This window comes from Zophobas morio, unplaced genomic scaffold (genome assembly GCF_036711695.1).
Source record: "Zophobas morio isolate AGI-343-1 ecotype UQ-CSIRO unplaced genomic scaffold, CSIRO_AGI_Zmor_V1 ptg000952l, whole genome shotgun sequence".
NCBI classification, from domain to species: Eukaryota; Metazoa; Arthropoda; class Insecta; order Coleoptera; family Tenebrionidae; genus Zophobas; species Zophobas morio.
Genome location: NW_026973054.1, coordinates 1 through 24,688, shown reverse-complemented (window position 1 = coordinate 24,688; position 24,688 = coordinate 1). Strand labels below are relative to the sequence as shown.

The window sequence follows — 24,688 nt, the reverse complement described above, 5'->3', positions numbered from 1 at the left end:
GTTGGAAGAGCAATTGAGTACGTTGTGTAGTTGCAGGGTACTAGTCGGTTGTTTGCTTTTAAGTGTCTCTCGCTTAGAAACACGACATCTACACTCCCTCTGCAACAGCTGCAGCAGTTTCTACTTGTTGCAGTGCATTCCTTGAAAAGAGTTTCAGTTGGCGCAACGGTAGGTTCCTACAGTCAGTTGCGGTCGTCATGTTTCAATAGAACTTGCAGGTGAGTGTTAACGGCTCTTCTGTTTCGCAACAGTACAAATCGTTGCTGTTGCTGTTGAACGGGTTGCGGTGCAGTCGCTTTTGTCTTATCACGGCTGCTAAAAAAAGTCGGCATTTTTAATTGTGTTTCCCCGGGTCGTTGAAGTGTCTATATATTATATTTGCTTTTAAATCTTTAATTATTTCTCATTCATTTATATATAATTTTTTCCTTATTAATTTTTCTTTATATTTTTTTTATTTTCTACCACTAACCTCATCTTTCATTACTCGCCGACATTATATAGTATATTTATAATAATGCAAAACCAACTCAATTCTTTTCAACCTGCAACATGGAATGGATGAATTCTACGGCATGCTTTATAAGTAAGACGGTGGCTAATAGACATAAAGTTAGCATTAACTACTCAAGATTCCATATCATATTCTTCCCTAACAAAAAAATAAAAACTTAAAAAATCGACTGTTGGAATTCTAATTATAATTAACAGTTTACATCCTGAGATCAAGTCAAGAATTGAAGAGTTACGAGTGACCACTCTAGAACAAACTATAATGCATTTGGAAGGTCACCCGTAACCTTCATGAGCAAACTATATGAAACATATGCAAGAAAGAGGGATGACGAGACCATCACAATTAAAAGCCTTTTACCTTTTGTTGATGAAATTACGAACTTACATAAAATCATAGCCCTACCCACAAGCTTGGAGAAGAGTTAAAATATGATGTTATATCGCTAGAACAATATTACAGTAATAAACCAGAAAACTTGAATTACCGTTATGCACTGAATGCCTTATTACAAGCGGAAAAACAAGCATAAAGTTGATAACAACTCGAATGCCTTTTCCCTATATACGTCCTATAATCAACAAATTTACACGGGAAAACAGACTTTCAATTTTTAAAGGCCGAGCGCTATCCTGCATAGGCTGTCAGGGTCAACATTTAAGATCAAGATCTTAACGTCCATACATTAAGCAAACATGCAATTTTTGTAAATAAAATTGGCCACATTGAAGAGGCATGCTTTCAATAAGACATCATGGCAAACTTAAAATATAACTCTTTGAAAAAGTACGAACCCAGGGATAAAGATGGTGTTGAATTCTATCCTTATTTTATCAAAGATAGAGACTTATTGACTGATATCCGATACGATAAATACGTTATCGATACAATAAATGATATCACCGTGGCTTACCAAACCTGCTTTTGAAATTTTAGATCGCGGTAAAGCTTATGACAAAAATTTTAAACATAGCCTGATCTCTGTAGGTAAATTAAAAGAAAAAGGATATGATATCTGTTTTAAAAAATTATAAAGTTTTTAATAATAAGAAAGGCAAGGTTATTGCTCAAGGTAGAAAAGAGATGGCTTATTTCTTATAAACGGTCACGGCATCGATCATACAGCAATGAACACGACGTTTAATACCATGAGGTCTAAGTTCGTCATCCCTGGAGAACGCTTCAGCTATGGGCATATTAGCTATCCTTACTTAAAAAGAATTTTTCCTGGTATATTATAATTTAAAGATCTAGAAAAAAAAGTTAACAAAATAAGCGAAACTTAGAATTAACGTATTTCAGGGCGGTTAATGTATTTTGACACCTCATATTGGGACATACCGTCATATGAGGGGCACAAGTATGTTAGAACCGCGACGGAACCTAATTCTAAACGAGTCTCCATAACCTATGAGAAGTCTAAACATAAAATAATCTAATAATTTAATGGGTTAAAAGACGAAATAAATAAATAAAAATTTTAAAAAAAATGGAACTACCACAGCTGTTGTGGAGAAAATAAGAACTAACAAGGGTAGTGAATATTAGTTAATGATAAACTTGTCCAAGAACTACAAGATGCAGGCGTTAAATTGTCAATGGTACCTAAAGACACAAAGCAGTATGCGTTGAGTGAAAGACGCATACAGACATTGTGTAACACGACTCGTCGCATGTTAAAAGTTCAAATTACCAAAGTTTTCTGGAGCGAAGCTTTACGTGGCGCGGTCTACATATTAAACAATGTTCCAAGAAAGAATGTTTTCGATTTAGATGCAGCGGACTAAGTTACTATCAGAAACCTCTAGTTTATAAAATCCTGTTGGATGATCCTGAATTAAAAAAAATTCATGATCGGGCCCTTGACGGCATTTTTCTTTCCAAACCGATAGATTCTACTAAGGATGAATACGCTATACAGACGAGGAAAATCGTAAGATCTAGAGACCGTTGTTAATTTAAAGACATCTCCTTTGACATTGCTAATGAAGATTTTTTTTAAGGTCAACCTTTCCGGTGCTACTATTGATACTATGATGCTACATCAAAGCAAACAATACTGCTAGGGAAGATATAATGTCTCATATACAAGCAACTTGCGATAAAATTTTTCTAGAAAGTATTAATGAACAGACAACTCATAATTTCGGCTCTAGCCACAACTTTTTTTTAACAAAATTAATAATAACAACTGTTAAAGTAAAAATTACAATAGTAATAATAATACTGATAACCATCATAGTAATAATAATAGTAATAGTATTAATAGTAATAATTAATTCTAATAATAGTGAGCATAACTATATGAACGATAGACGATACTATACTCATTCCAAATAACACGGACTACTAGGGATATAATTGATGACAGAAAAAGTTCTGGAAAATAGTGACTAGAAGGTTTCTCAACCAGGTATACTCTTGCAATAATAAACCCAAAGATCATTTAAACCATAAAATAAAAATATAACCCTTATCAACCGGTCACCATTAAAATTAAAACACCAAGTTTAATTTACAAACAAACAAGCCCTTAAAAAATCAAATTAATACAAAAATGTTGCAATCACGAAGATTAGCCCCTTTTTATAGAAGAAATATAGGGTACATCAAATAAAAGAATGTCTGACAACACTGACGCACCAACTAAAAAACGAAAAGCCAGTAATAACCTTTTGACACAAAACAAACTTTTGTTTAACATACATTGAAGCCATGCAATCGACAAACAGAGATAATTACCTAGAAGCAGCTTAAACTATTAAAATTACAACTACGTGGAGGTTTCATGTCAAACAATCAGTTCAAAGTGAGACTGACTGCGAAGGGATACCAACAAGTACCTGATATCGACTAGATTTTTTCCCCTGTTTTTTCCAAATTGTCATTTTCATTACTTATTAGCAAGCTAAATTTACACAGATATAACTACGGCCTTTTTACATTCCAAATTATAAAAACCAAGTCTATGTACACATACCTTAAGGCCTACATATGATATTAAACTAAATATATTGTCAGCAAAGGAACCTTAACCACTATAATATAAAAAGAAAAAGTGCGTTAGGAATTAATGTTGCTTTGTATGGTTTAAGACAGTCAGCTAGGCTCTTTCAACAAAGACTTGGTTTGCAGACTAAGGGATATATGGTTATTATCAAAATAAAACTGATGAATGCATTTTACTTTAACAATTATGAAACAATTATAGATATTTATGTTGATGACTGCATAATAGTTGGAGATCATGAAAAATTTTCTTTCTGATTTGAAAAAGGAGTATAATATAAAAGAATGCAGCAAAATTAGGAGAATGTTGGGGATTATTATAATAGATTAAAAGATTGTTACTTAATAGATCAAAGGTATAACATTACAACTTTTCTCAAAATTCCCCATTGACAAAATTAAATGTAGACTACTCTTACCCACCTATGCTAAAATTAAAAAACCCCCATTAATGGAAGCAATAACACTGAATGTTATAGTCTAATTGGATCTTTACGTAATGTTGCTGATAGCACTGGACCTGATATTTCACACGCGACATCTATGCTGATCCCGATTCCTCCATTGCAACAATGAAGATCATATGAAATTGGCACTTAGAATTCTTAATTACTTATATCAAACAAGAAACCTTTCGCATCATATCAATGTAATAACTATTCTGCTAACAATATTTAACTGAGTGCTATTTTAATACCACTTGGGCTGGCTCCTACGACTATAAAACATCACGGATCTTAAGTGCAACAGCCTTATATAGAAAACAAAAATAAATAAATCTTCTTGTAAGGCCTAGTATATAGCTTTAGGCAGGCTATATTAAATACATTGGCTCTAAAAAATATACTCTTTGAAAATTTTGCAAACTATGAATTAAAAGGAAAATTTTATACTGACATCAAAACAGCAAAGGATTTAGTAAAAGGAGATGCATCAAACAAGAGGGTAAGACATATTGATATAGCTTATCACTACATTAAGGATGAACTTCAAAAAGAAAAAATACTTATATTGAATAACTACCCTTAAGACTAAATCTGACAGACATATTTACAAAGCCTCTCATTTCAAAAATATAATATCTAGATTGCTGCTTTGGTGGAAACTAATATTTGATATGGAGCTATAACAGAGCTACCAGAATCTTAAAATAATACGGGGAATTGAAAATCCTCGAACATTTTTAATTTTTCCAAAAATCTTATAAATTTTATGTATAAAAGCGGTACAAGCCTAAAATAAAGTCCAACCCCTATCCTTTGTTTTTTTGTTTTCTTCTAATTAACTTTGGCTGCAATTAATTTGACTGAGAGCTTGAGTATTCGAATTTTTTGACTCAATTAGAGCCCACCTTAACTCTCAACTACTATTTTGTAACAAGCTTTTAATCCAGTAAAAATTCAATCCGTTTTGTTAAAACGTGTTTATAAGAATCATCATATCAACAAAGGTTTTCCAATCTATCTAGATACTATAATTATTTAATGATATATTTAACTTTAAAAAAATTAACAGATCGTATCAAATCCGAGATATCTTGCTCGTTATTTCTGTTTCATTTATTTACATTATTATGTTCTTTATTTTAGCATACCAATATATATAATGATTTGTTCAAATATTCCTCTATTCTAATAAACTGACCCAGACGAAAGCCCGATATATTGGTACTATAAAATGATACGGTATAAATAGTACATAAGCTAACTGCAATGATGGCTTTACCTATTTAACCCTGTTACATTATGACGCGTGGACAGTAGTAGATGACGGTTAAAGAGGGTAGAAAATTATTTACTCATAAGGTTTCAATTCCTAATGCTTACGTATCGCACTTTTTACCTTTGAAAGTTCCACGATTCAAAATTTTTTTTTGGTGTAATGACCTCTAGTTTCCAAAAAGATTTGCTTCATACGTTGGTGTCACAGACTAACGATTACACCAAGTCTGTACTACAAGAAGTGCGAGAAATTCGCACACAACTAGTAACTAGGGTTTTTTTATTCGTAACTTTTCAAATTCTAAAGATTGTTTTACTATGTTTATAAGAATGAATTATATGGCAGTGAACAGATTTTACTCTCCTCTGAGCTTTTAAAAATTAAAAAAGGTGTTTATTGACTTAACTATTCTTAACTACCCCATTTCCAAAGTAATTTTTTTGCTTTCTCCTGCTTTTTAGTGATAATAAGCTTTTTATTATTTTTAACAATCTTATTTCTTTAAGAATGTAACTATTATATACAAATATCATTACAAACGGTATTAGTGCTAGTTAGGGGAGACGGCATACCGAGGACTAAAAGCGTACTGTGAAAGATATTTACATCTGCTCTGACTTAACTTATTATATTTTAAGCACTTCTCGAGGTTGAAACAGAGAACGCTCTACTGGTAGAGTCGCTGTCAGATGCTCAAGTTGCCATGGCTATTGTAATAAAGGTTGGACGCAGAATATTTGCGTTTCCATCTTTTTACTGCTAAGGTAAGAAATTTCAAGAAAAGTTGAAAGGGTTTCAAGACCAAAATAAGGGGGAGCTATTACTTTTGAAAGCAAGTGTTTTATAGTTATCTTTTTCTCTTTCTCAAGTGTTCCTGCTTGACCTTTACTGCTCTACTATTCAGGACCAATTGGAAAAGGAAAGAAGACGACACGAACAGGTCTTACAGGAAAATATCGAACTGAAAGTCCAGAACAATGAGTTAAAGAGCCTTCTTTGTCTAGCGGCAGACGTGGACAACCACTGGCTGTAAGCTTAGTGATGTCGGTTCTCTAAGTATTACAGTTAAACTAACAGAACTTTTAAGAAGAGAAAGCACGTGCTATCAACTTGAATCTGAAAATACGACACTAAAAGAAGTTTTAAAAATATCTTGTCATAATAGTTGCATTACACTAAATAAATAAAGTTCTTTATTAACCAATAATATTGCTGGCTACACAGAGAAACTGCATAACTTTTTTGGCCAACACAGTTACAAGCATGATCCCTCCGCCCTTTCTATTTAGTCTTCTTTTTCAACCCCATGTCCTCAAGGCTCTCCTCCATGCGCTTCCTCAACGTCCCAAAGGAGTGTTTGTAGCGCGACTTTCGTTTTTTCTCCTCTTCAGTAAGCATATACAGCCAACGTTCTACGAGGTGAGCAAAAAGAGAGCGAGGTACCCTTGTTCTTGATGCCGACGGAGTCCGACTCTGTAGGTTTTCCTTGATTGCCTGCCAAGTAAAAAGAGCTACTATGACTAGATTTGATTTAAAAAATTTTAAATAACCTTCAAAGAGCTCTCTCGTAACCTGCATCTTACGACTCATTGACGCAGCAATACAGTTTTCGATCATCGTATCAACCAAGTAAAAAGGGATTACCGAGCGAATACTTGTTAAGAAGCAAGAAAAGCATAGTTTTCAATCAGGTATACGCAAGGCTAAAGGCAACCTGTGGGCCTCGAAGTAACCATGAAGATCAAAGCATTCCACAAAGTAAGACGCTTCTTGGTATTGAACGGCCGGAAGAGAGGCGCTTCGTGATTCCGCCTAGAAGGCATTAAAATTCTAGTTATATAAATTGATCTCGCTGAGCGAGCGGTGTGTAAAGTTGAGATGCGGACCAAGAAAGCCCTTTCAAGATAGCTAATACTAGTTACTTTTAGTGAAATTTAATAAGTTAAAGACTAAAGCCTTTAATACTAAAAGGAGAGTGGAAACGAAATAAATTACACCCAACGCGAGCATCACTATGGACGCGTCAGGATTACAGAGAAGCAACTCGGGGACGTAAGTCCTAACGGCATTGAGAAAGGTGGCCTTCTTAGTTATGTCGAATACCATGATGACGAGAGAGCAATAATACGACTGTGAGAAACAGCGAGTAAAAAAAAAAGACAAAATTCAAAATCTCTTCTTGTGTGACTAACAATAAAAATTGCCTATTTGTAGGGTAAAAATACCTCTTGGAAAACCAGTTGACGGCTAAGGCGGTCAGGGCACGTGACATCCATGGAACCATGTGAGCTGCCAAAAGATGAAAAATTAGAATAAACTTATAAGACGCAAATTAAGCAGTTACGCTTCATAAACAGCGACTACTTTGTTAATAATAACAATTCGGCCTTTACTGTAGTAGCCCAGGACAATAACGCAGAAACAAAGTTTGTAGTAGGCTGCCATTTAAGACTGAATGCCAAGATAAAAAACAAAACGATGATTTCTAAGTGATCTAGAACTTATTAGTTTAGGACCTAACAAGCCTGAATTACCTCCAAAAACACGACCTGAGAGCTTTAGTGTAACAGGCTAAAATTATCAAAATTCACCGAAGGGGAGACAAAAGGGAAACTACTTTTTTTTTTACTATACAATATAATATCAACCTAGAGGGTCTATGTATTGGGAAAATAATTAAAATCTAAAACTGTCCATCCAAACAATGAGACTGCAAATTATATTTACGATAAAAAAGTCATCTAAATCACTGGTAAAAGTTTAAACCAAAAGCATACATCCAATAAACTTCACATAGGTACCTAAGAAGTAAGTTAACTGTAGTATCTCCTACTTTTAATATATGCTGCTTCCTTTGCATAAATACCTTTGGCTGATACTTTTGCAGCTCTCTTATGGATCTTTGCCCGGTAAAATAGTGCAGCAAGCTATTAATTCCTAAACAAAGATATTTATAAGTTTAAAAAACTAATGAATTTTTTGAATAACAAAACTACCCGAATCAACATCTCCTACAAAAAAGACCCATTCCAAATTAGTACTTAACTTTTTAGAAGTTAGGTGCTGCTCCCTTTATATAAGAATTTTAACGTAAAAATAAAAATATTGTAATAAGCAAAAAGTATGTTTTTCAAAGTGCTTTTAATAACGAACATATTAACACAAATTGATTACAGTAGATACTAACTGGTTGGGTGAGTTATTAGTCTGCATTTTCGCTTCTTTTTTAGGCCCAAATAAATTTATAAATTAAGTCATAGTGAAGCGGGGATAAAGTATGTACGTTAGATATAGTGTGCGATTACAAGCCCTGAAAAATCCGAGCACACCAACCATTTTATTTGAAGGCTACTTCTGGACGGTCATTTTATTAAAATTACAAAATTCTTTGGTACGAAATAATATAACTTGCTACCAGGAGATAAGAGAGTTCCAACAAGTTTTCCTACACTAATTTTTTTTTTTTTACAAAATAAACAACCACTAAAAGTTCTCTATTAAAATGTTTTTAATGGACTAATCAGATCTACTAAAAAAACCTTGAAATGGAATTTTATACTTGGATAATAAGGAATAAAAACATGAATGCTACTAATAATAAACACATACAGCGTTTTTGGATATAACCATTGCTCAATGCATTTTTCTTATACTTTTATATATTTTTATATATTCATCTATTTGGAACTTGCAACAATATATTGTAATATGACTGACAACGATTTTGGGTAAGTATACTTTATGTAAGTTATTAGTGATACTCAAACAAAACGCTAAACAAAAGGTACAGAATGCTTTTTCTGTTTTTTAGGGTTAAGGACAACTTTGAGTGTACGTAATTATATCTTAAATGTATGAGTTAATTTACCTGTTTAGCAGACGGTACTATTACTATGACATATAACGCAGTTTTAACCAATGATAATATTGGTAAAATTACAAATGACGAATGATTTACGCAATCAGCTTAGCCAACAGTTTCCACCATAACCCTCTATTGCACTGTAATTACAACTATTTAAAAGCAACAAGACAATTTTTTTAAGCAAAAAAGGAGTGAATTTAGGAGACAACGCTTTAAATAATTAATTAGAAAGTCAAGATTTGGCGATTTCTCCGAAATGTCATAATGAGCAAGCGTGCTACTAGTTATTAGGTTTTATAAATTTCATCTTGTATCCCCGGGATCATGTTTTTTTAGCTTGCCATCATACATATATATATATATTAAATCCATATAGATAGGGAGCCTTAAAGTTTATTAACTTCACATTATATTGAAGTATTAATTAGATATTCGAGCGAAATATAGCTTACACAATTTCGGGTTTACTTTGAGATAGCTACTTGTGAAGTTAGGCAGGAAGATTTAAGTAGGGATGCGTGTTGTAGGTGCCACCAAAAAGTCGCGCATCCTTTATCAATCTAGAAAATAATACTGAATAAAACAAAAATTATGTCATTTTTTTTTTGAAAAATAAAATTTAAAGTGAAACCATATCTAACAGGAATTTTACGGCATGGCCTTCATAGTAGATTATTTAAATTTGGGAAAAGCTAATTTTTTATGTCAACTTCTTTGTAAGTTTTCATTATGAGTTGTCGAAGTTTTTACACTTTGGTTCACATGTTTTGTTAAAAATAATAAAGAGATAAGTAGATCTCTTCTAACTTTTTAAATTGCTCACCTCCCATAAAGTATGCCATTCGGATATATAATAAAATATTTGTATCTATGACTCTGTCCTCTTCCTTTTGGTGAGTATAATAACCACTACTTGTGTCGAAACCCTACGTGCATGTCACCCAAGGTCAACGAAGGGTGTTTGATTCAGGGAGTTGATATTAGTACTAATGAAGGTAATTTATATTTACGTGGAAAAATATACACCATTATTAATTATTTTAAGATTAAAAATAATATTTTTTTCATTATATTCAAACCTTTAGGATTGTTATGAAAAGATAAATGGATCGCTAACCGAAGTTCCTTTTGAAGTAGTTGAAGATTTGAACCTGTTAAAAATAAATCTATCGTACTAAATCGATATTAATATTAAATAATTATAAACTAATTGTGAGGAAAGAAATAACCAAATAAAGGAAATACCCCCCTTCATCAAGAGGTTATCTTTACTGCAAAAACTAATAATTTCCCAAAATTCAATAACAGAGTTGGTAGATTTTCTTAGTGGGCTACCTAACCTTTTTTTTAATACTTTTTTTTTCAGCCCCGAGCTCTTGGGAAATTGGTGTCACTAACTTTTCTGGATGTGTCTCATAATTCATTAATATCTATCCATCCTTGTGTTACGGTTTTACGGAATCTTGTTCATCTGGTGAGTAGTTTATTATCAACCTCTTCGAAGTTTCTTATAAAAAATCCCCTGGTTACTTAAAAGTAGTTGTCTTAATAAGTTTTAAAGACAGCAAACATCTCTTTTGCCTTCATGGCATAAAATATATTCTGTATAATTCAAGGATCTTTCCTATAATCTACTCGAATTTCTCCCCGCCGATTTCGGATCTTTGTCCTGCCTTGAGCAATTTGTGTAACGACTATTAGTTAAAACTTATTTGTAGTTATTATGTGAATAATGTTTTTAACAGCTGTAGTCACAACCAGCTAAAAACTCTGCCTCGTTCTATTGGCCTCTGCAATCGTGTTAGCATTTTCTTTTCCCATCCTTGCTAGCGTTACAGTGTTAAAAGTAAACAAAAGACTTATAATACTTTCATACGCGGTGATGAAGTTTAAAAGAAAGATTACACTTCTTTCTGGTCGTACAGTGCGTAGAATATCCAATTTTAAGCTTTTATAAAATACATCATTTATATATGGGAATACAGACTTTGCTTAACTTGACTTTAGGTTAAAGTTAATGTTATTTTGGTTATATGTTGACTTATACTTTTATATTGCTACTATGAAGCTCACTTACTTGGACCTCTCTTACAATCTCCTAACCGAACTCCCCCGCGAAGTAAGCCCTTTCCTACTTTATTTGACTTCCTTTGACTTCTCCGCTTGCTTAGCTGGCAAATCTTTCCGGAAATCTTGTCCATCTTGATGTCTCTTTTAAATTATCCTTTTACGTTTGTTTATTAATATGACGTTCTTTAGATCTTTCATAATCGGCTTAAAAATGTCCCTCCTTTTATTACTGCGAAGGGGACTGCCGCTATTCTCTTGCATCTTAAGCTAAACAGCTACGACAGCGGATCGTCCAGAGCTTTTAGGTGGGCTTCTCGGCATCTGTGAGGCGTTTATTAGTTAAGCCTCTTTTCGTTAGCCCTGCTCGACCCCTCTCCGAATTAAAGCAGATGAAAATAACTGGTATAGCCAACGCAAAATCTAAAACTTGTTCTCTTTTTGTACTTATTCGAATTTACCTTGTGTAAGTACACGGCTGTAAAATTCTTGAATCTAACCGAACCTGGACTGGTACTCGCTTATAAGGCTCGCTTCTTTCTAAGCTTCCACTATAAAACAAGGACCACTCTCTTCGGGCTTGTATGTGGAGGTTGTGGTAGATGCTGAAAGGGGCGCACCTTCGCGGTACCGCACTAAAACCTGCAAGAATTTTTCTGAGCCCGTGTGGAACGCCTCTTTTACTTTGTACTTTTCATATGGATTTCCCTCTACTACTTGCACAGTTGTGATTTGCTATTTATTAAAAAAAACTCTTATTACTGCACGCTAGTTGCCCAAATTTGTATAGTAGTAGCCTTCAAAGCACTCTTCTAAATTCGCTTGTACTCCTTCAGCCTTTTTAATCCGAACTTCAAGGTGGCGGCTTTTTTATACGCCAAAATGATCCTCGGTCCTGCTCTTCTGGTGGCCAGCGCGTCTATTCCAACAAGCGGCGTCACTGAAGGTTCCAACAAGATTGTTACTTTCTCTTCCCTTTTTTTTTTTTATCAACTTATTCAAAAAGGGTTCTTTTAATAGTTATCTAAAGTGTTAACAATTAATATTCTTCATTCGTCATAACATAGATACCGATCTTTCGGTGCGGCTCTCTTCTGGCTCAGAAGGTTCAGTGGGCAGCGCAATTTTAGGATTAAAGGTAAAACTTCTAAGCATATGCATGAGTGAAGCTTAAGACCCCTTAGGTGGCCATTGCCAACGACTCTGGTGTGCCTCTGCATCCAAACACCTCAGTTTTATCTTCAAATGTGTCGTTGGATACGCCTCTGACGATCCGTACTGAGGCCGCCTTATTGTAAGCCAATAAGCTTCTTGCCTCTGAGCAAAGCTTCTTCCATTGCAGCAGATCGAGCGCAAGAGTTGCTGAAGCACAACGTGGGAACTCCGAGCAAACTTTTTCTTCGGTATCTCTTTCACGGCTCTGTCTGCTCTCTAAGTTATATTCATTCTTTTTAAAAGATGTCTTCTTCAAACTACTCAAGTTCGAGAATTAACAGTTCGGACCTCCCGCCAGGGTGCCCCTTTCCTATTACTCGCGCACCGTTTCATTCTCAATGCTTTTGACTAGATGGGAGAGGAGGGTAGACAGCCAGAGGCGTATTTTTTATGTAGATCACAACACGCGAACAACAACCTGGGATCCCCCAAGCGCTAATGAACTTCCGCCAGGTAGAATATAATAATAAAATATATAAACACAGCTGGTCGCCATTCCCTGCTATTATTGATCCACTACGAGGGCTGGAGTTGCGCTATGATCACCGCGGTCGCCTATTTTACGTTGACCATGTGACCCGGACTACGTCTTGGTATCGGCCAAGTTTGGACCAGGAAGCGGGTTTAGCTAGATTAAATCAGCGCTCGGCTTTAGGTGCGCTCCAAGTAACAACTTTTCCTGGTCTTGAACGGTATATTGTCTTCTTTTTTTCTACTTTGTTTTTATCCTTTCCAAAGCAATCAGACTGCCGAAGTTCCCGCCATTGATCCGGCTACACTTCCTCTGCCGCCATACTGGGAGGAGCGGATGACTCCGACAGGAATCCGATACTACTTGAACCATCTCCTGCAACGGACTCAGTGGACAGACCCGAGATCTGAGTGGTTTGTCCCTACGCACGCGTGTCGAATTTCAGCATATAGCCTGCGCAGTGCCCAGATGCCCCTGCCAATAGGGTGGACGCAGAGCGTGACTATGGGGGGCAGAGTGTTTTTTATTGACCATATAAACCGCCGCACACAGTTTGAAGGTTCCCTCGCAGCCCATTTGAGTTTTCTTTTTTTTTCCTGAAAGAATTACTAGATCCGAGGTTGGACCCCACTTACATAGAACAAATGGAGAAGGTGCGCACCTCTCAGGTAGATCTTTTCATAGTCATGATACAATGATTGCAGGTAAATGCAAGCGTGCCGCGGTACATCCGTAACTTCCGCCACAAAATGTTTCTTCTGCACCAAACAATTGAGCAACTGCAGCAGCAGGTTAATGGTTGATTACAACAAATGCATCCTTTAAGTAGCCGTTTGTAGGGAGAATTTAAGGTTGAATGCAGACGAGGATCCATTTTTAGTGACTCTTACGAACAGGTATAACTTACTGGGTAAGCTTGCCTTTGTGCTCACCTCCTGCAGATCATCCACGCGCCCCTCTTGCATCTTCACCAGCGACTGGTCGTGTCGTTTATAGGCGAGGAGGGGCTTGACTACGGCGGCATTTCCCGGTGGCCATCTGGTGCTTTGACTATTATTATCTTTTTTCCTACTGCGTGCTATCTAGCGAATGGTTTTTCCTTCTATCGAATGAATTTATGAATCCCAACTATTGCTTGTTCGAATACGCCACTTCGAGTCGCAATACGTTAAAAATAAATTCCGAGTCGGGCATAAATCCAGAGCATTTGTCGGTGAGCCAAGTTTTATGCTTAAGTGTGAACGCCCGTCCCTCCAACTCTTCTTTAAAGTACTTCAAGTTCATTGGACGCATTGTGGGGATGGCGGTTTTCCAACGCAAGTTTATCGACTGTGGCTTCACTCTGCTCTTTTATAAAAAATTGCTTGGACGTTCGTTGCAGCTCGAGGACCTGGAAAGCTTAGACGTGGCGGTGTACAAGTCGTTGAAATGGATCTTGTGGGGATATTTATGACCTCACCTTTTTTAAGCTTTCTATAACTTCTTTTATAGAAAAAACTCTTTGGCCGGCTTGGATCTCGGTCTATTCTGTCTCTATTTATCTGTTAGAGCACATTCGAATACTCTTTTTGAGGAATGGTGTTTGCCACCGATTATGAAAAGTTTGGTTTCATTAAAAACATTGAACTAAAGCCCGGTGGAGCAGAGATAGAAGTTACTGATGACAACAAAGCTGAATATGTCGAGTTGATGCTAAATTTTCATCTCAATTACGGCACTGAAGATCAAATGCTTGCTTTCACGCGCGGCTTCGAAGATGTTATATCCGTGGAAAAACTTCAGATGTTTGATGAAAGGGAACTCGAGGTAGCTATTCGACGCATGCGCCGATTCGCGAGAGTGAGTCTTATTACGCTTGGGAGGTGTTGATCTGCGGAGTCACCGAAATCGACGTGGACGACTGGGAAAAGAACACCGTCCTCCGCGAATTCGCCAGAGACTCGAAGCAAGTAATATGGCTGTGGCAGGTTTGCTTCTGCCCTCCGCGCCATGACTATCACCTTAGCCGCCTTGCTATCATTCAAATTCAGTGTGTGAGAGCGTGGGACAACGACATGCGCGTGAGGCTTCTGCAATTTGTAACGGGGTCCTGTCGAGTCCCCGTCGGCGGATTTAAAGACTTACAGGGTAGCACGGCCTTCTCCACGTGATGAATGCATTCACTACTGCGTTGCTTTTAGGAAACAATGGACCGCAGCTGTTCTGTATAGAAAAAGAAGGTCATGAAAAGGCGCTTCCAAGAAGCCACACGTGGTAACGAAGTGTCAATGAGGCTGGAATAGGCATGTGTGTATCTTTCACGCAGCTTTAACCGTTTAGGGCTCCCCCCCTACCGAAGTTACCACCAACTGGTGAAAAAATTAACACAGGCGATCGAGGAGACGCAAGGGTTCACACAGGAGTGAAGTAACCAGTAAATAATTGTTTATTTTCACAGCTTGTTGGATTCTCGAATCACAGTGTTCATCAGGTCAGCTTCTTTGAGGGTGAGACCCATAAGCTCACTGAGCCGTTTGTTGTGGAAGAGAAGCTAAAGTCATTAATAAAACTCATTGAAACAAACCGTTTGATTATTAACCATTCAGACCTCAAATGAGTAGATAGAGCCCCCGTTCAACGTGGCCACGTAAAAAAAAACACTTTTCACGTGGTCCGTCAGACGAAATTCCTTTCGGATCCGCTGACCATCTTAAGAACCAATAAAGAGCGGTAAAGCGGGAGGTAGAGTCCGCAAATGTTGGCACAACCTGCGAGGTGTATCACGATGGTGGTAGCGCCCGACGCAGCGTTCTGTTGGGGCGAAAATGTTGTCTCTGTGCAGAATCCGAAACGTAAATAGCTTTATAATACGCAATCCGGTAGCAAGTACCTTCCAGTAACGAAGAAAGTGCGGCGACGGGCGGGCTACAACTCTCCCCCTTCCCAGGGGGGCTCTGCTCTTCGTCAAGCTCACTCGTGCTGTGGAGGGTAAGGGGGTGGTCGGACCCACTAAACAGCTCCGCTTGCCTTGATACTTTCGTACTGAGCGTGCACTCTTCAGTCGGATCATAGTGAGCTGCGTATGCCGGGCTTGTGGTACCAAAGTTGTTTTCGGTAACTTGTTGGAGTTGCTCTTCTTCTGAAGGAATACTCTTGGTGTAAAGTAGGGCCTTTAAAACAAGGCAACGCTAAACACTTTTAATAAAAAAAGCACACGTACAACTCTGAAATCATCCAAGATACCGCTGCTGGCAAGCAAGAAATCCTCTACTAACAAGATTTTAAAAGACATCAATAGTAGGATAAGTAGACAAAAAAAGGGAAAGGAACACAAACATAAGCAATTAAAGGAAACAACATCTACTTGAAGATTGGTTTTAAAGATTAGACGGTCGCTTAAATCTGATTTAACAGCGCCTGCGTCACAAAAGATCTCACTATAAGTGAGTTCAAAAAAGCGTAGATGGTACGACCAGTACGGGGATCGATCACAGCCACAAACGGCGCTTCTTCAAAAAAGTAGAGCAGACGCAGATGCTGAGCCTCGTGATGTTGTAAATCTTTCTAAAAGATAATAGAAAAAAAGAAATGTAAGCAATAAATAAGGTATCCATTTGAAAAACCACTTGGACCTGCCAAAAAATAAAGTTTCTGGAAATTAAATTTTGAACTTCGCTATCGTTCCAAAGATCTCTGTCGAGATTAAGACATTTTAAATCGTTGCTTCTCTGAATACTGACCAAAAGCCACTTCCTTTTAAAAACGCCGTGACGTTTTGCCTTCGAGCAAATGCTAAAAAAAAATTTGACACACCTTATATATTTTAAAAGTACAGCATCAAAAGAGCCCTTAAACAAAATTTCAGTGGGTGCTCTATACAACTTTTCAAGTCTTTTTCTACGACGAGTGTTGTGCTCGAGAAGCTCAGCTGCAAAAAAATTAATATTATGTATACTAAATTTAAAAACACGACTTTCTGGGGATTCAATATCTCTAAACGGGTGTCTACAAGCAGTTGAAGAGGTTTCTGTAAGCGTTTGCATGAATAACGTAGACTAAACTCTATAGAAGTCATAAAATTCTAAATGTACCAAAAGGATAGTGTTCTGAAGTTGAAGGGTCAAGAAGACGTGTTTTTTGATAGGGAATGGGCAAGCGTACATTTTCTTCATCGAAAACAAAGATAAGATATAAACTAAACAACACATGTTTATGTGTAAAAACCATTATTATCAAGTTCAACACTTTGTTTAAATAATTTATTTCGGTTCAGATGGGGAGAAGGAGATAACTTAGCTTTATTACTAAAATAAAATTATTTTCGACTTTTTTTAATTAGCAAAAAGCAAAATATAAATATAAAACGCTGAGTCCAAGTATTTATTTATAGCTACTTCAACGTCCCATTGGCTATCCTATAGCAAAGCAAACAAATTTTGCAAATCAAAGAATATCAGAAATAGTATACTTGCAAAACTTTTTTAGCTGTCTCTACACCAGTACCCGTTACAGTTATAAATTTAAGTAAATCTTCTTCGTAGCGCTCCATATTTAAATGGGTGAAAAGGTACTTGCAATAAAAACAAACATCGTATCTTTCACGATGACTATTTCTTGTAAGAAGAGTTTGAATGTTGTCTCATCAAGGTGAATATAGCCGACTTTGCCCCGCCGCGTGGCTATGCTCTGTGCATGGAAAAAGGTGACGGGTTGTACTTCTCGCCGGTAAGAATATGTCCAGCGGTGTAGTTGAAAGGAATCAAGGTCTTTTTCTTTCTGATATATTTATATCGTCTCTTCGTTCAATCTTCTCATTTGCTATTTCTTATTAAGATGCAACTGTTTATGTGGGTAATCTTGATGAACAGGTAACTGATGCCTTACTTTGGGAGTTATTCTTGCAGGCTGGTCCAGTGGGTACACTTTAACTTTTCTGATAGAAATATTGTTACACTGGTTACTATTTTTTTATATGAAACTTACTAAGTTTTATAAGTAATACATAAACTTAAAACTATTTTTATAATAAAATTATTTTTTAGTTAGTGTACACATCCCCAAGGACAGATTGACTCTCTTGCATCAAGGTTATATCCACAGTTGTTAATCATAATAAAATATTATATATTGAAAGGTTGTAGACATCAAGATCTTGTTTTTTGTTTAATAAAGTTTACTTTTTCATGTATCTTTTATAATTTTATTTTAGTCACTAAACTTTTATTTTTAACTTATGAAGGCTACGGTTTTGTTGAATTCCTCAGCGAAGAAGATGCCGATTATGCTATGAAGATTTTAAATATGATTAAGCTTTTCGGAAAACCCATTCGCGTAAATAAAGTAAGTTGCTACATTGCTGCTTGTTACTTTTAAATAAGTTATTTTTTATAATTAGGCTTCGGCAGATAAAAAATCTTTGGATGTGGGTGCTAACATATTTATCGGTAAAGTATATTATATTTATAATATCTTTTTTATTTTGCTTATGTATTTTATATTCTTTTTTTATTTTTACTTTCTGCCTTGTCTTGCTTGGCGCTATAATTTTATAAGCTCTTCTGTTTAAATGTTTAACTTATCGAGCATTCACACTTTTGCTAAGGAAATCTTGATTCGGAAGTGGATGAAAAGCTCCTGCACGATACTTTCAGTGCTTTTGGCGTTATACTGCAGCCTCCGAAGGCAGTTTTCTTTTTTCTGTTTTTCTTGTTGGAGTAAGAGAGATAAGCCAGTAGATCTTTACTTATCGAGATTTTATTACGTAGATCATGAGGGACCCGGAAACGGGGCTAAGTAAGGGTTACGCATTTATTAGTTATGCGTCTTTCGATGCGTCCGACGCTGCTATTGAGGCCATGAACGGAAGGCACATTTTTTTTGTTCTATTGCCGTTACGCTAAGCCTCGTTTTCTGTTTTTGCAGGTATCTGTCCACGAAGGCCATAAGTGTTTCTTATGCTTACAGAAAGGATGCGAAAGGAGAGCGACATGGATCCGCTCAGGAGAGAATGATAGCCGCCCAGAACCCACACATGGCTCAGATGAAACCCCACCAGTTCTTTGCCGATCAGGATGCCTCCAAACTACCCGTAGTTCCTTCAGCAGATGTACGAATTCTAGTTTATCACTCTTTTTTGGCATAAAACTTTAAATTCCACTCTGTAGCCCTCGTTGCTTCCTGGCATGCTTCCACATGGTCTTCAGCCACTTGCACCGCCGTTGCTGCCCCTGGGTCTGCCAGTGGGGATGCCTCCTAGGATGCCTCCCTCCATTGGTTTGCCCCCTGGACTTCCTCCGAGACTTCCACCCCCGGGGGTTCCCCCGCCTCCGGGAGTCCCCCCCATACCACCTTCTGGAGGTTAGAGAGCGGGCATATTTTTTTTTTTTTTACCAATTTTGTGTGTGCAGGCGCGCATCCCCCTTTCCCAACACACTCTAGCCCACCTTCCACTATAGGAACTAGTGGCTTTCGGGATATGAATAGTAGTATAACAGGGGAGTCTTCCAGCGAAACGTAGTTGCAAAACCGTAGTTTGTGGCATAGGAATTTAAATTAGGCCAATGAAAGCAATATTATTGTTTACTAAATATTTCTGAGCTATTTTTATAAAGTGTATTAAAGAGGATTGTTCGTATATTATTTTCTGAACTTAGTAACTAAGTAATAGTGATAGCAGTCAAAATTGCTAATTCATAGAGTTTACTAGCGATGCGTACCGGTTACGAGAAACATTTTCAAAAAGTAGCCAAAAATTCATAGTGTGTATAAATATCGTAATGAACACAAGATTTTACGAAAGAAACACTTTTGAGTTACATAAAAAAAACCCCCTCGAAACCTCATTACACTACAAACCTATAAGCAAGCAGAATAATAATAAACTAACTGAAATAAGTATACTTTTCCACTAGACACAAACTAAAATTTAATTGTTCTTATAAAAGTTTCACGTGGTCAGCAAGGGCTCGCCGGCCTCATTCTAACTATTATACTAGGTACTAGCACTATCTATGATAGTGCTAGTACCATACTTAGGACAAGCCTGGCTTTGAGCGCTCATACTGCATCTATCACTGAATACACTTGGTGAGGAATCTTTATGCTCAAATTATTTTTACCTGTTATTTGCACTTGAGAGCTAAAAGTTAAACGCCAAATGCTCGTATATAAAAAAAAATTGATCAGCGTTAAATTTAGTTGCTCAATTTTTTATAAAAAGTTTCGCTGAATGGGTACTAAGTTTATTTAAATAGAGTTATGAATACACAAAGCTAGTTTAAAAAAAGTATAAAAATAAACTGTTATTGTGCTTTATACTTTTAAACGGCATCAAAACAAGATATGATGAGGAATTGTTGCCATTTTTTATTAATTATTGTACGGGTTCCATATATTAATAACATCTTAACAGATAGATATACTCTACTGCAAAAGAAATTTTTTGTATTTTCCGAATAAGGTTTAACTACCAAGTATTCTTTTTCGTAGTCTAATGTTTATTAAAAAAAATTTCCAAATTTTTTACCTTTTTCTTTTGAGTCCAAAAATTGTAATATGAAAAATTTAACTACCCTACCATTTTCACTATAAGCTTGAGCTTTAAAGAACTGAAATGTTTAGTTTTCAAGTGCTTTTAGCTTTTGAGGCCTTGATTTTTCACTGCTCTCTCAGTACCTTTCTTCGATATTTCACTATCTTTGTGCTTTTTATCCCGAGCATGAATTGATGGAACCTGAAAATTTTGCTTTTTTCCGGAATTTAACATATGAACTGCCATACTCAAATTTTTAAACAAGGCCGTAAAGATCTTCATTTTTACTAAATTAATTTAAATTAAAATATTTGATTATTTTATCTACTCCTATTTAAACTTCTAATCTTGCTTCCCTAATAATCCTCAACTTAGTTTTAACTTTTAATGGGCTTCACTTTTAAATTTTCTGGCTAGCAGCAGCGTTAATAACCATACCTTCTGTGTATATTTAAGAAACAAAGTTTTTTTTTGGAAATAAACTATACATCAAAGTTTCAAGAGTAGTAGCCACTTTACTAAGTACTCAAATTATTTAAATCGCTGGTATGGTTCGGTCTCCTATTTAGGTCTTTTCTAAATTGTTATACTTAATTAAGGGATGACCGTCTAAGGGCCCAACCCTAATTAAACATTTAAGGGATGTGAGCGTCGCGCTCTTTCTTTGACATTTGTTATTGTCACTGTTTTTCGATGGTGAGCTCCGCGCGCATATATACCAGTAAACAGAACTCTTTAATACCACGCATATCTAACCCAAGCAGCAGCGGATCAGCCAGGCATGCAAACAACACTTATACAACTCTACCGTTACATCAGAGGCTCTGGGAGAGAGCGAGAATACCAATAGTTATCACTCATACTATGCCTTAAACATGAGAATTGCTTTCGACCGCACTTAATTGCACTCAAAGCCACCGTCAGATATAGTGCATACTCCAGTCACCAAGCTTTTACTCAAGGGTTCTCATGATCCCTCGAAGCGTCGTATTAATGATGGCTAATGGTATTCTCGCTCTCTTCCAAAGTCTCGGATATAACTGTAGAGTTGTATTAGTGTTGGTACTTGTTGGTACTTATTGGTACCATGCATGACTGATCCGCAGCTACTTGGATTAGATGTGCGTGGTATTAAAGAGTACTGTTTACTGGTATTATATATATGCGCGCGAAACAGGCGGCCCGGGAGAAATCAAATAAATTATACAGTTCTTCTTAATTTTAACTAACTATGCACTATATTTTTTCGTAATATAATTTAACATTATTCTCATGTTTATAATATGTTAGTTCTTGAAGTTATCGAGTCTGTAAGACCAACACTTGTTAAAAATTTAATAAATTAAAAAATGTTTGTTAGTTAATACTTTGCCTGTAGCTATAAAACCAAAGTACTCGTCTTATTGAAAAGCTTTTAATTTGCTAACCTAGTGCGACTGAACTTCATACATTAAATTATTTTTAGGTAGATACATTACACTACTATATCTCACGAAAAGCAGCTTCTTTCCCCTCACACACACACTGGTGGCCATCAACTTTATTGCTTCAACCACTCTTTTGGCTTGCCACTTAACTACGCTTGGTGTTCTTTAATAAGTTCACACTAATAAGGGCCAGGTGTATATCAATCATTGGCCAAATATAATTCATCACATGCGGTATACTTCTGTGCTCTTGACACGCCCTTTTCCAGCCTTTTAACATGCTGCTCTATCGTACAACTCTTTATTCTTGCGCATCTCATAATTCTTTGCTATTGCGAATAAAGGTTTCGCAGTGTTTCTTAAGCATTAATTTACACGCGGTACGTCTACTTCCCTTGCAACCAATTTTCTTTCTCTCCTTAGCCTGGCGGTTCATATGGACATATAATAGAACTGTTAGAGTTTTTTTTACTTCTCGCGTAATATAGTCAAAACTATAACTTTAGCGAATTATTAATCGAAAATAGTCTATTTATCTTTTTATTGCGTTCGCTATATTAATAAACATGAAATTAAACTACGGATGAATACTAACTCGCCCCAAGCACACACTAGTATTACTTGTGGGCTCTTTGCCGAGTAATTTATACTAATTACGGAAAAGTTCGTGAACATACATTAGCAACTATTAAGAAAAATGTAAACAAACGTAGCGCACGACGAGGTATACGGTAGAGAAGTTAACGTGTTACGCTTTAAAAATATTTAATGGTTGGACCTATAGAGCCTGCGCCCCTCATGACGGATTACTCACACCCACTGGGGACGTCTTCCTTTTGGAGTTTCGATTAAGCCTGACATGGACCAAACTGAAACATTCAAGTAAATAAGCGGGCAAACGTAAGGTAGATTTTTAATAATTCCTATTGTCAGAGGATAGTCAGATTCGTGTAAGTAGTAACAGTCTTAACCCCGAAAAGAGATTGTGGCAAAATACACCAAGCAAATACAATAAACACTTAAACATACTAAATATAAAGTAAAATTTAAGAACTCTATTATAATTACTTCGTAACTCGTCTCATACAATTCAATGACATTTATACTTTAATGTAAGAATGTATCAGCCTTAAAAGCACAGAATATATATAAATATTCCCTTCTTCTATCTTTTACTGCATTATAAATAGAGACCAAGTATTAAAAATATATAAATTTCTTAATGGTTGCACACACGTGCTTAATTTAATAAGTTGATTAGCTAAAAATGCGCATGTTATAAAAGAAGTGCCATCATCCAAGACGTTTTCAATACCAAGCCGACTTATGTCCCTCTCTTAAACGTAAACATTTAAGATTAACGGTTGATAGTTGGCTTTATCGCTACAATTCTTTCGATTATTTACGTTGTCGTTTTTAAAAAGGAAACAAAAAATTCACAATATAATATCATAGAAAGATTACGTAATGGAGAAACTAATTTGTATGCTATTTATTTAAGCAGCAATTATAAATTTATTATAGGCTTCTTAAAAAGTCTACATAGTTCAATTTAATTACTCTAAAGATGTTTAGGGCCTCGAATAATTAAAGTAAAAACTTCCCCGATATTATATCATATATAAATATTTTTAAAGCACTTTACTAAAAGCTTTTGGAGCTTTCCACCCGTGCATTAATAGAAAAGCTAAAATTATAATATTAATACTAAATATAGGTTTAAACATAAAATAATTTATAATTTCAGCATAAACTAAAATACAGCTTGTTAAAGGAAATATTGTTTCTTAAATTTTAAAAATCTTAAGTTCTATCTTACTATTAAATTCCAATACTTTACGTATGAGGAAATTTTTAATAAAATTGTTAAATTTTTGTAATCATGAAGTTTTATGTTAATAAATAACCTTTTTTATTACGCAAATTACACAGAAAAGCTCAATAATAATTTTTATGAAAAAACAATTAACCATGCCATGCTTTACTTCTTAATATTTTTGATTTTATACTCTTAAGGTTAGGCATTTGTATTGTAAGAACATTGATACTAGATAATATTATGTGATTAAAAAGCCATGGGTTACTAGTATTTAAATTTTTGCCATCGATAAAAGTATTTACGGACTATATGTAAGAGATTAGTTCTATACTTTAATTTATTTGTGGAAATTACTAAATATATATCTTTTGCACTCAGGCTTTATTTAATTGGGAATTGCAGTTAATACCAACTTCAAAATTTATTAACAAGAACCTTCAGCGAAGATCTTACAAATAGATCATACTTCTTTGTAGTTATTATCTTTATCACCTCTAGGTTTATTCAAGAGAAGCCCAATTATAATTCTCTACCTCCTTTGCATCTCTCTCCACTTCCTTCGAATTCTTTGGGATTTTACCTGATTGTTTATGGTTTTCTGCCTTTATGTTACTGTCACCACATAAAGCTGTTTTTTTTTGCAGAGACTCGTTCACTTTTAAGGTTTTGTTCAATTCATATACAACAACCAATTATTCCCCTTCAGTTTCCAATTCTTCATCTCACAGCTTCTTTCACTCCCGAATTTATTTAAACTAAGTTTTTAAGCGATTAACGCTAATTTTATTCCATATGTTACAACTATTTTTTTTCCCAATTTTTTTCGACGTGGTTAATTAATTCAAATTCCTGGTAGTTATTTATCAACTAAAAATTTAAAGTATTTTTTCGGCCAACAGAATATACTAATAGTAGAAAGCACATTTTTTTATTTGGCCCTGACCACGCCCTAAAAATTGTTCCTCAACGGAAACGCGAAGGCCAATTATTTTTGGAAGGCAAAGTTTCCTCCTTAGGAAAACATCTAAAAGTTGATTCTTTGCTTTTAGAAACTTAAAGTTTCATTCT

General features: G+C 35.7%; 4 protein-coding genes and 2 long non-coding RNA genes across 12 annotated transcripts; 3 read left to right on the top strand and 3 right to left on the bottom strand.

The window, feature by feature from the left end:
- Positions 1-2,029: 2,029 nt before the first annotated feature.
- On the bottom strand, positions 2,030-2,644 carry LOC135122198 (uncharacterized). 2 transcript variants are annotated; one of them, XR_010279281.1, is made up of 3 exons: positions 2,463-2,644; positions 2,208-2,409; positions 2,030-2,119 (listed from the first exon to the last, which is right to left on the bottom strand). It is a non-coding gene; the product is annotated as an uncharacterized LOC135122198 (long non-coding RNA). The 2 variants fall into 2 exon arrangements; XR_010279280.1 differs by having other exon boundaries at positions 2,030-2,243; positions 2,317-2,409.
- A 2,743-nt stretch (positions 2,645-5,387) lies between these two features.
- Positions 5,388-6,398, top strand: LOC135122199 (uncharacterized). 2 transcript variants are annotated; one of them, XR_010279283.1, is made up of 5 exons: positions 5,388-5,634; positions 5,884-5,957; positions 6,015-6,091; positions 6,150-6,274; positions 6,336-6,398. It is a non-coding gene; the product is annotated as an uncharacterized LOC135122199 (long non-coding RNA). The 2 variants fall into 2 exon arrangements; XR_010279282.1 differs by having other exon boundaries at positions 5,884-6,091.
- A 61-nt stretch (positions 6,399-6,459) lies between these two features.
- On the bottom strand, positions 6,460-8,543 carry LOC135122195 (uncharacterized). 2 transcript variants are annotated; one of them, XM_064046407.1, is made up of 9 exons: positions 8,433-8,543; positions 8,242-8,315; positions 8,047-8,182; positions 7,471-7,534; positions 7,241-7,375; positions 6,960-7,057; positions 6,796-6,899; positions 6,689-6,739; positions 6,460-6,630 (listed from the first exon to the last, which is right to left on the bottom strand). In XM_064046407.1, the coding sequence occupies exons 1-9, from the start codon at positions 8,456-8,458 to the stop codon at positions 6,527-6,529; spliced, it is 792 nt and encodes a 263-aa protein (XP_063902477.1). In that variant the 5' UTR covers positions 8,459-8,543; the 3' UTR covers positions 6,460-6,526. The 2 variants fall into 2 exon arrangements, with proteins under 2 accessions (XP_063902477.1, XP_063902478.1); XM_064046408.1 differs by having other exon boundaries at positions 8,399-8,449.
- A 1,508-nt stretch (positions 8,544-10,051) lies between these two features.
- On the top strand, positions 10,052-15,426 carry LOC135122196 (E3 ubiquitin-protein ligase wwp-1-like). Of its 4 annotated transcripts, none has more exons than XM_064046409.1 (33): positions 10,052-10,105; positions 10,196-10,281; positions 10,333-10,423; positions 10,477-10,584; positions 10,727-10,797; positions 10,856-10,910; positions 11,179-11,229; positions 11,282-11,317; positions 11,370-11,485; positions 11,539-11,582; positions 11,649-11,690; positions 11,741-11,864; positions 12,014-12,123; positions 12,245-12,315; positions 12,362-12,471; positions 12,523-12,580; positions 12,636-12,691; positions 12,745-12,845; positions 12,916-13,084; positions 13,131-13,423; positions 13,477-13,517; positions 13,569-13,655; positions 13,704-13,760; positions 13,806-13,894; positions 13,951-14,077; positions 14,135-14,301; positions 14,356-14,384; positions 14,438-14,670; positions 14,727-14,831; positions 14,895-14,991; positions 15,045-15,117; positions 15,184-15,270; positions 15,335-15,426. In XM_064046409.1, exons 1-33 carry the CDS (start codon positions 10,100-10,102, stop codon positions 15,396-15,398), a joined length of 3,054 nt encoding a protein of 1,017 aa, XP_063902479.1. In that variant the 5' UTR covers positions 10,052-10,099; the 3' UTR covers positions 15,399-15,426. The 4 variants fall into 4 exon arrangements, with proteins under 4 accessions (XP_063902479.1, XP_063902483.1, XP_063902481.1 ...); XM_064046413.1 differs by having other exon boundaries at positions 15,184-15,277; XM_064046411.1 differs by having other exon boundaries at positions 15,170-15,270; positions 15,325-15,426.
- Positions 15,427-16,063: 637 nt separating this feature from the next.
- LOC135122197 (UBX domain-containing protein 7) lies at positions 16,064-17,445 on the bottom strand. Its single transcript, XM_064046414.1, has 9 exons — positions 17,312-17,445; positions 17,209-17,258; positions 17,068-17,147; positions 16,935-17,009; positions 16,817-16,870; positions 16,476-16,771; positions 16,317-16,407; positions 16,180-16,260; positions 16,064-16,110 (listed from the first exon to the last, which is right to left on the bottom strand). Coding segments are annotated over exons 1-9 (810 nt in total). The 5' UTR covers positions 17,393-17,445; the 3' UTR covers positions 16,064-16,108.
- Positions 17,446-17,574: 129 nt separating this feature from the next.
- Positions 17,575-19,432, top strand: LOC135122192 (splicing factor 3B subunit 4-like). Its single transcript, XM_064046398.1, has 10 exons — positions 17,575-17,607; positions 17,677-17,760; positions 17,886-17,930; positions 18,083-18,183; positions 18,239-18,287; positions 18,446-18,525; positions 18,609-18,709; positions 18,766-18,949; positions 19,008-19,200; positions 19,251-19,432. The coding sequence occupies exons 1-10, from the start codon at positions 17,577-17,579 to the stop codon at positions 19,358-19,360; spliced, it is 978 nt and encodes a 325-aa protein (XP_063902468.1). The 5' UTR covers positions 17,575-17,576; the 3' UTR covers positions 19,361-19,432.
- Positions 19,433-24,688: the final 5,256 nt, after the last annotated feature.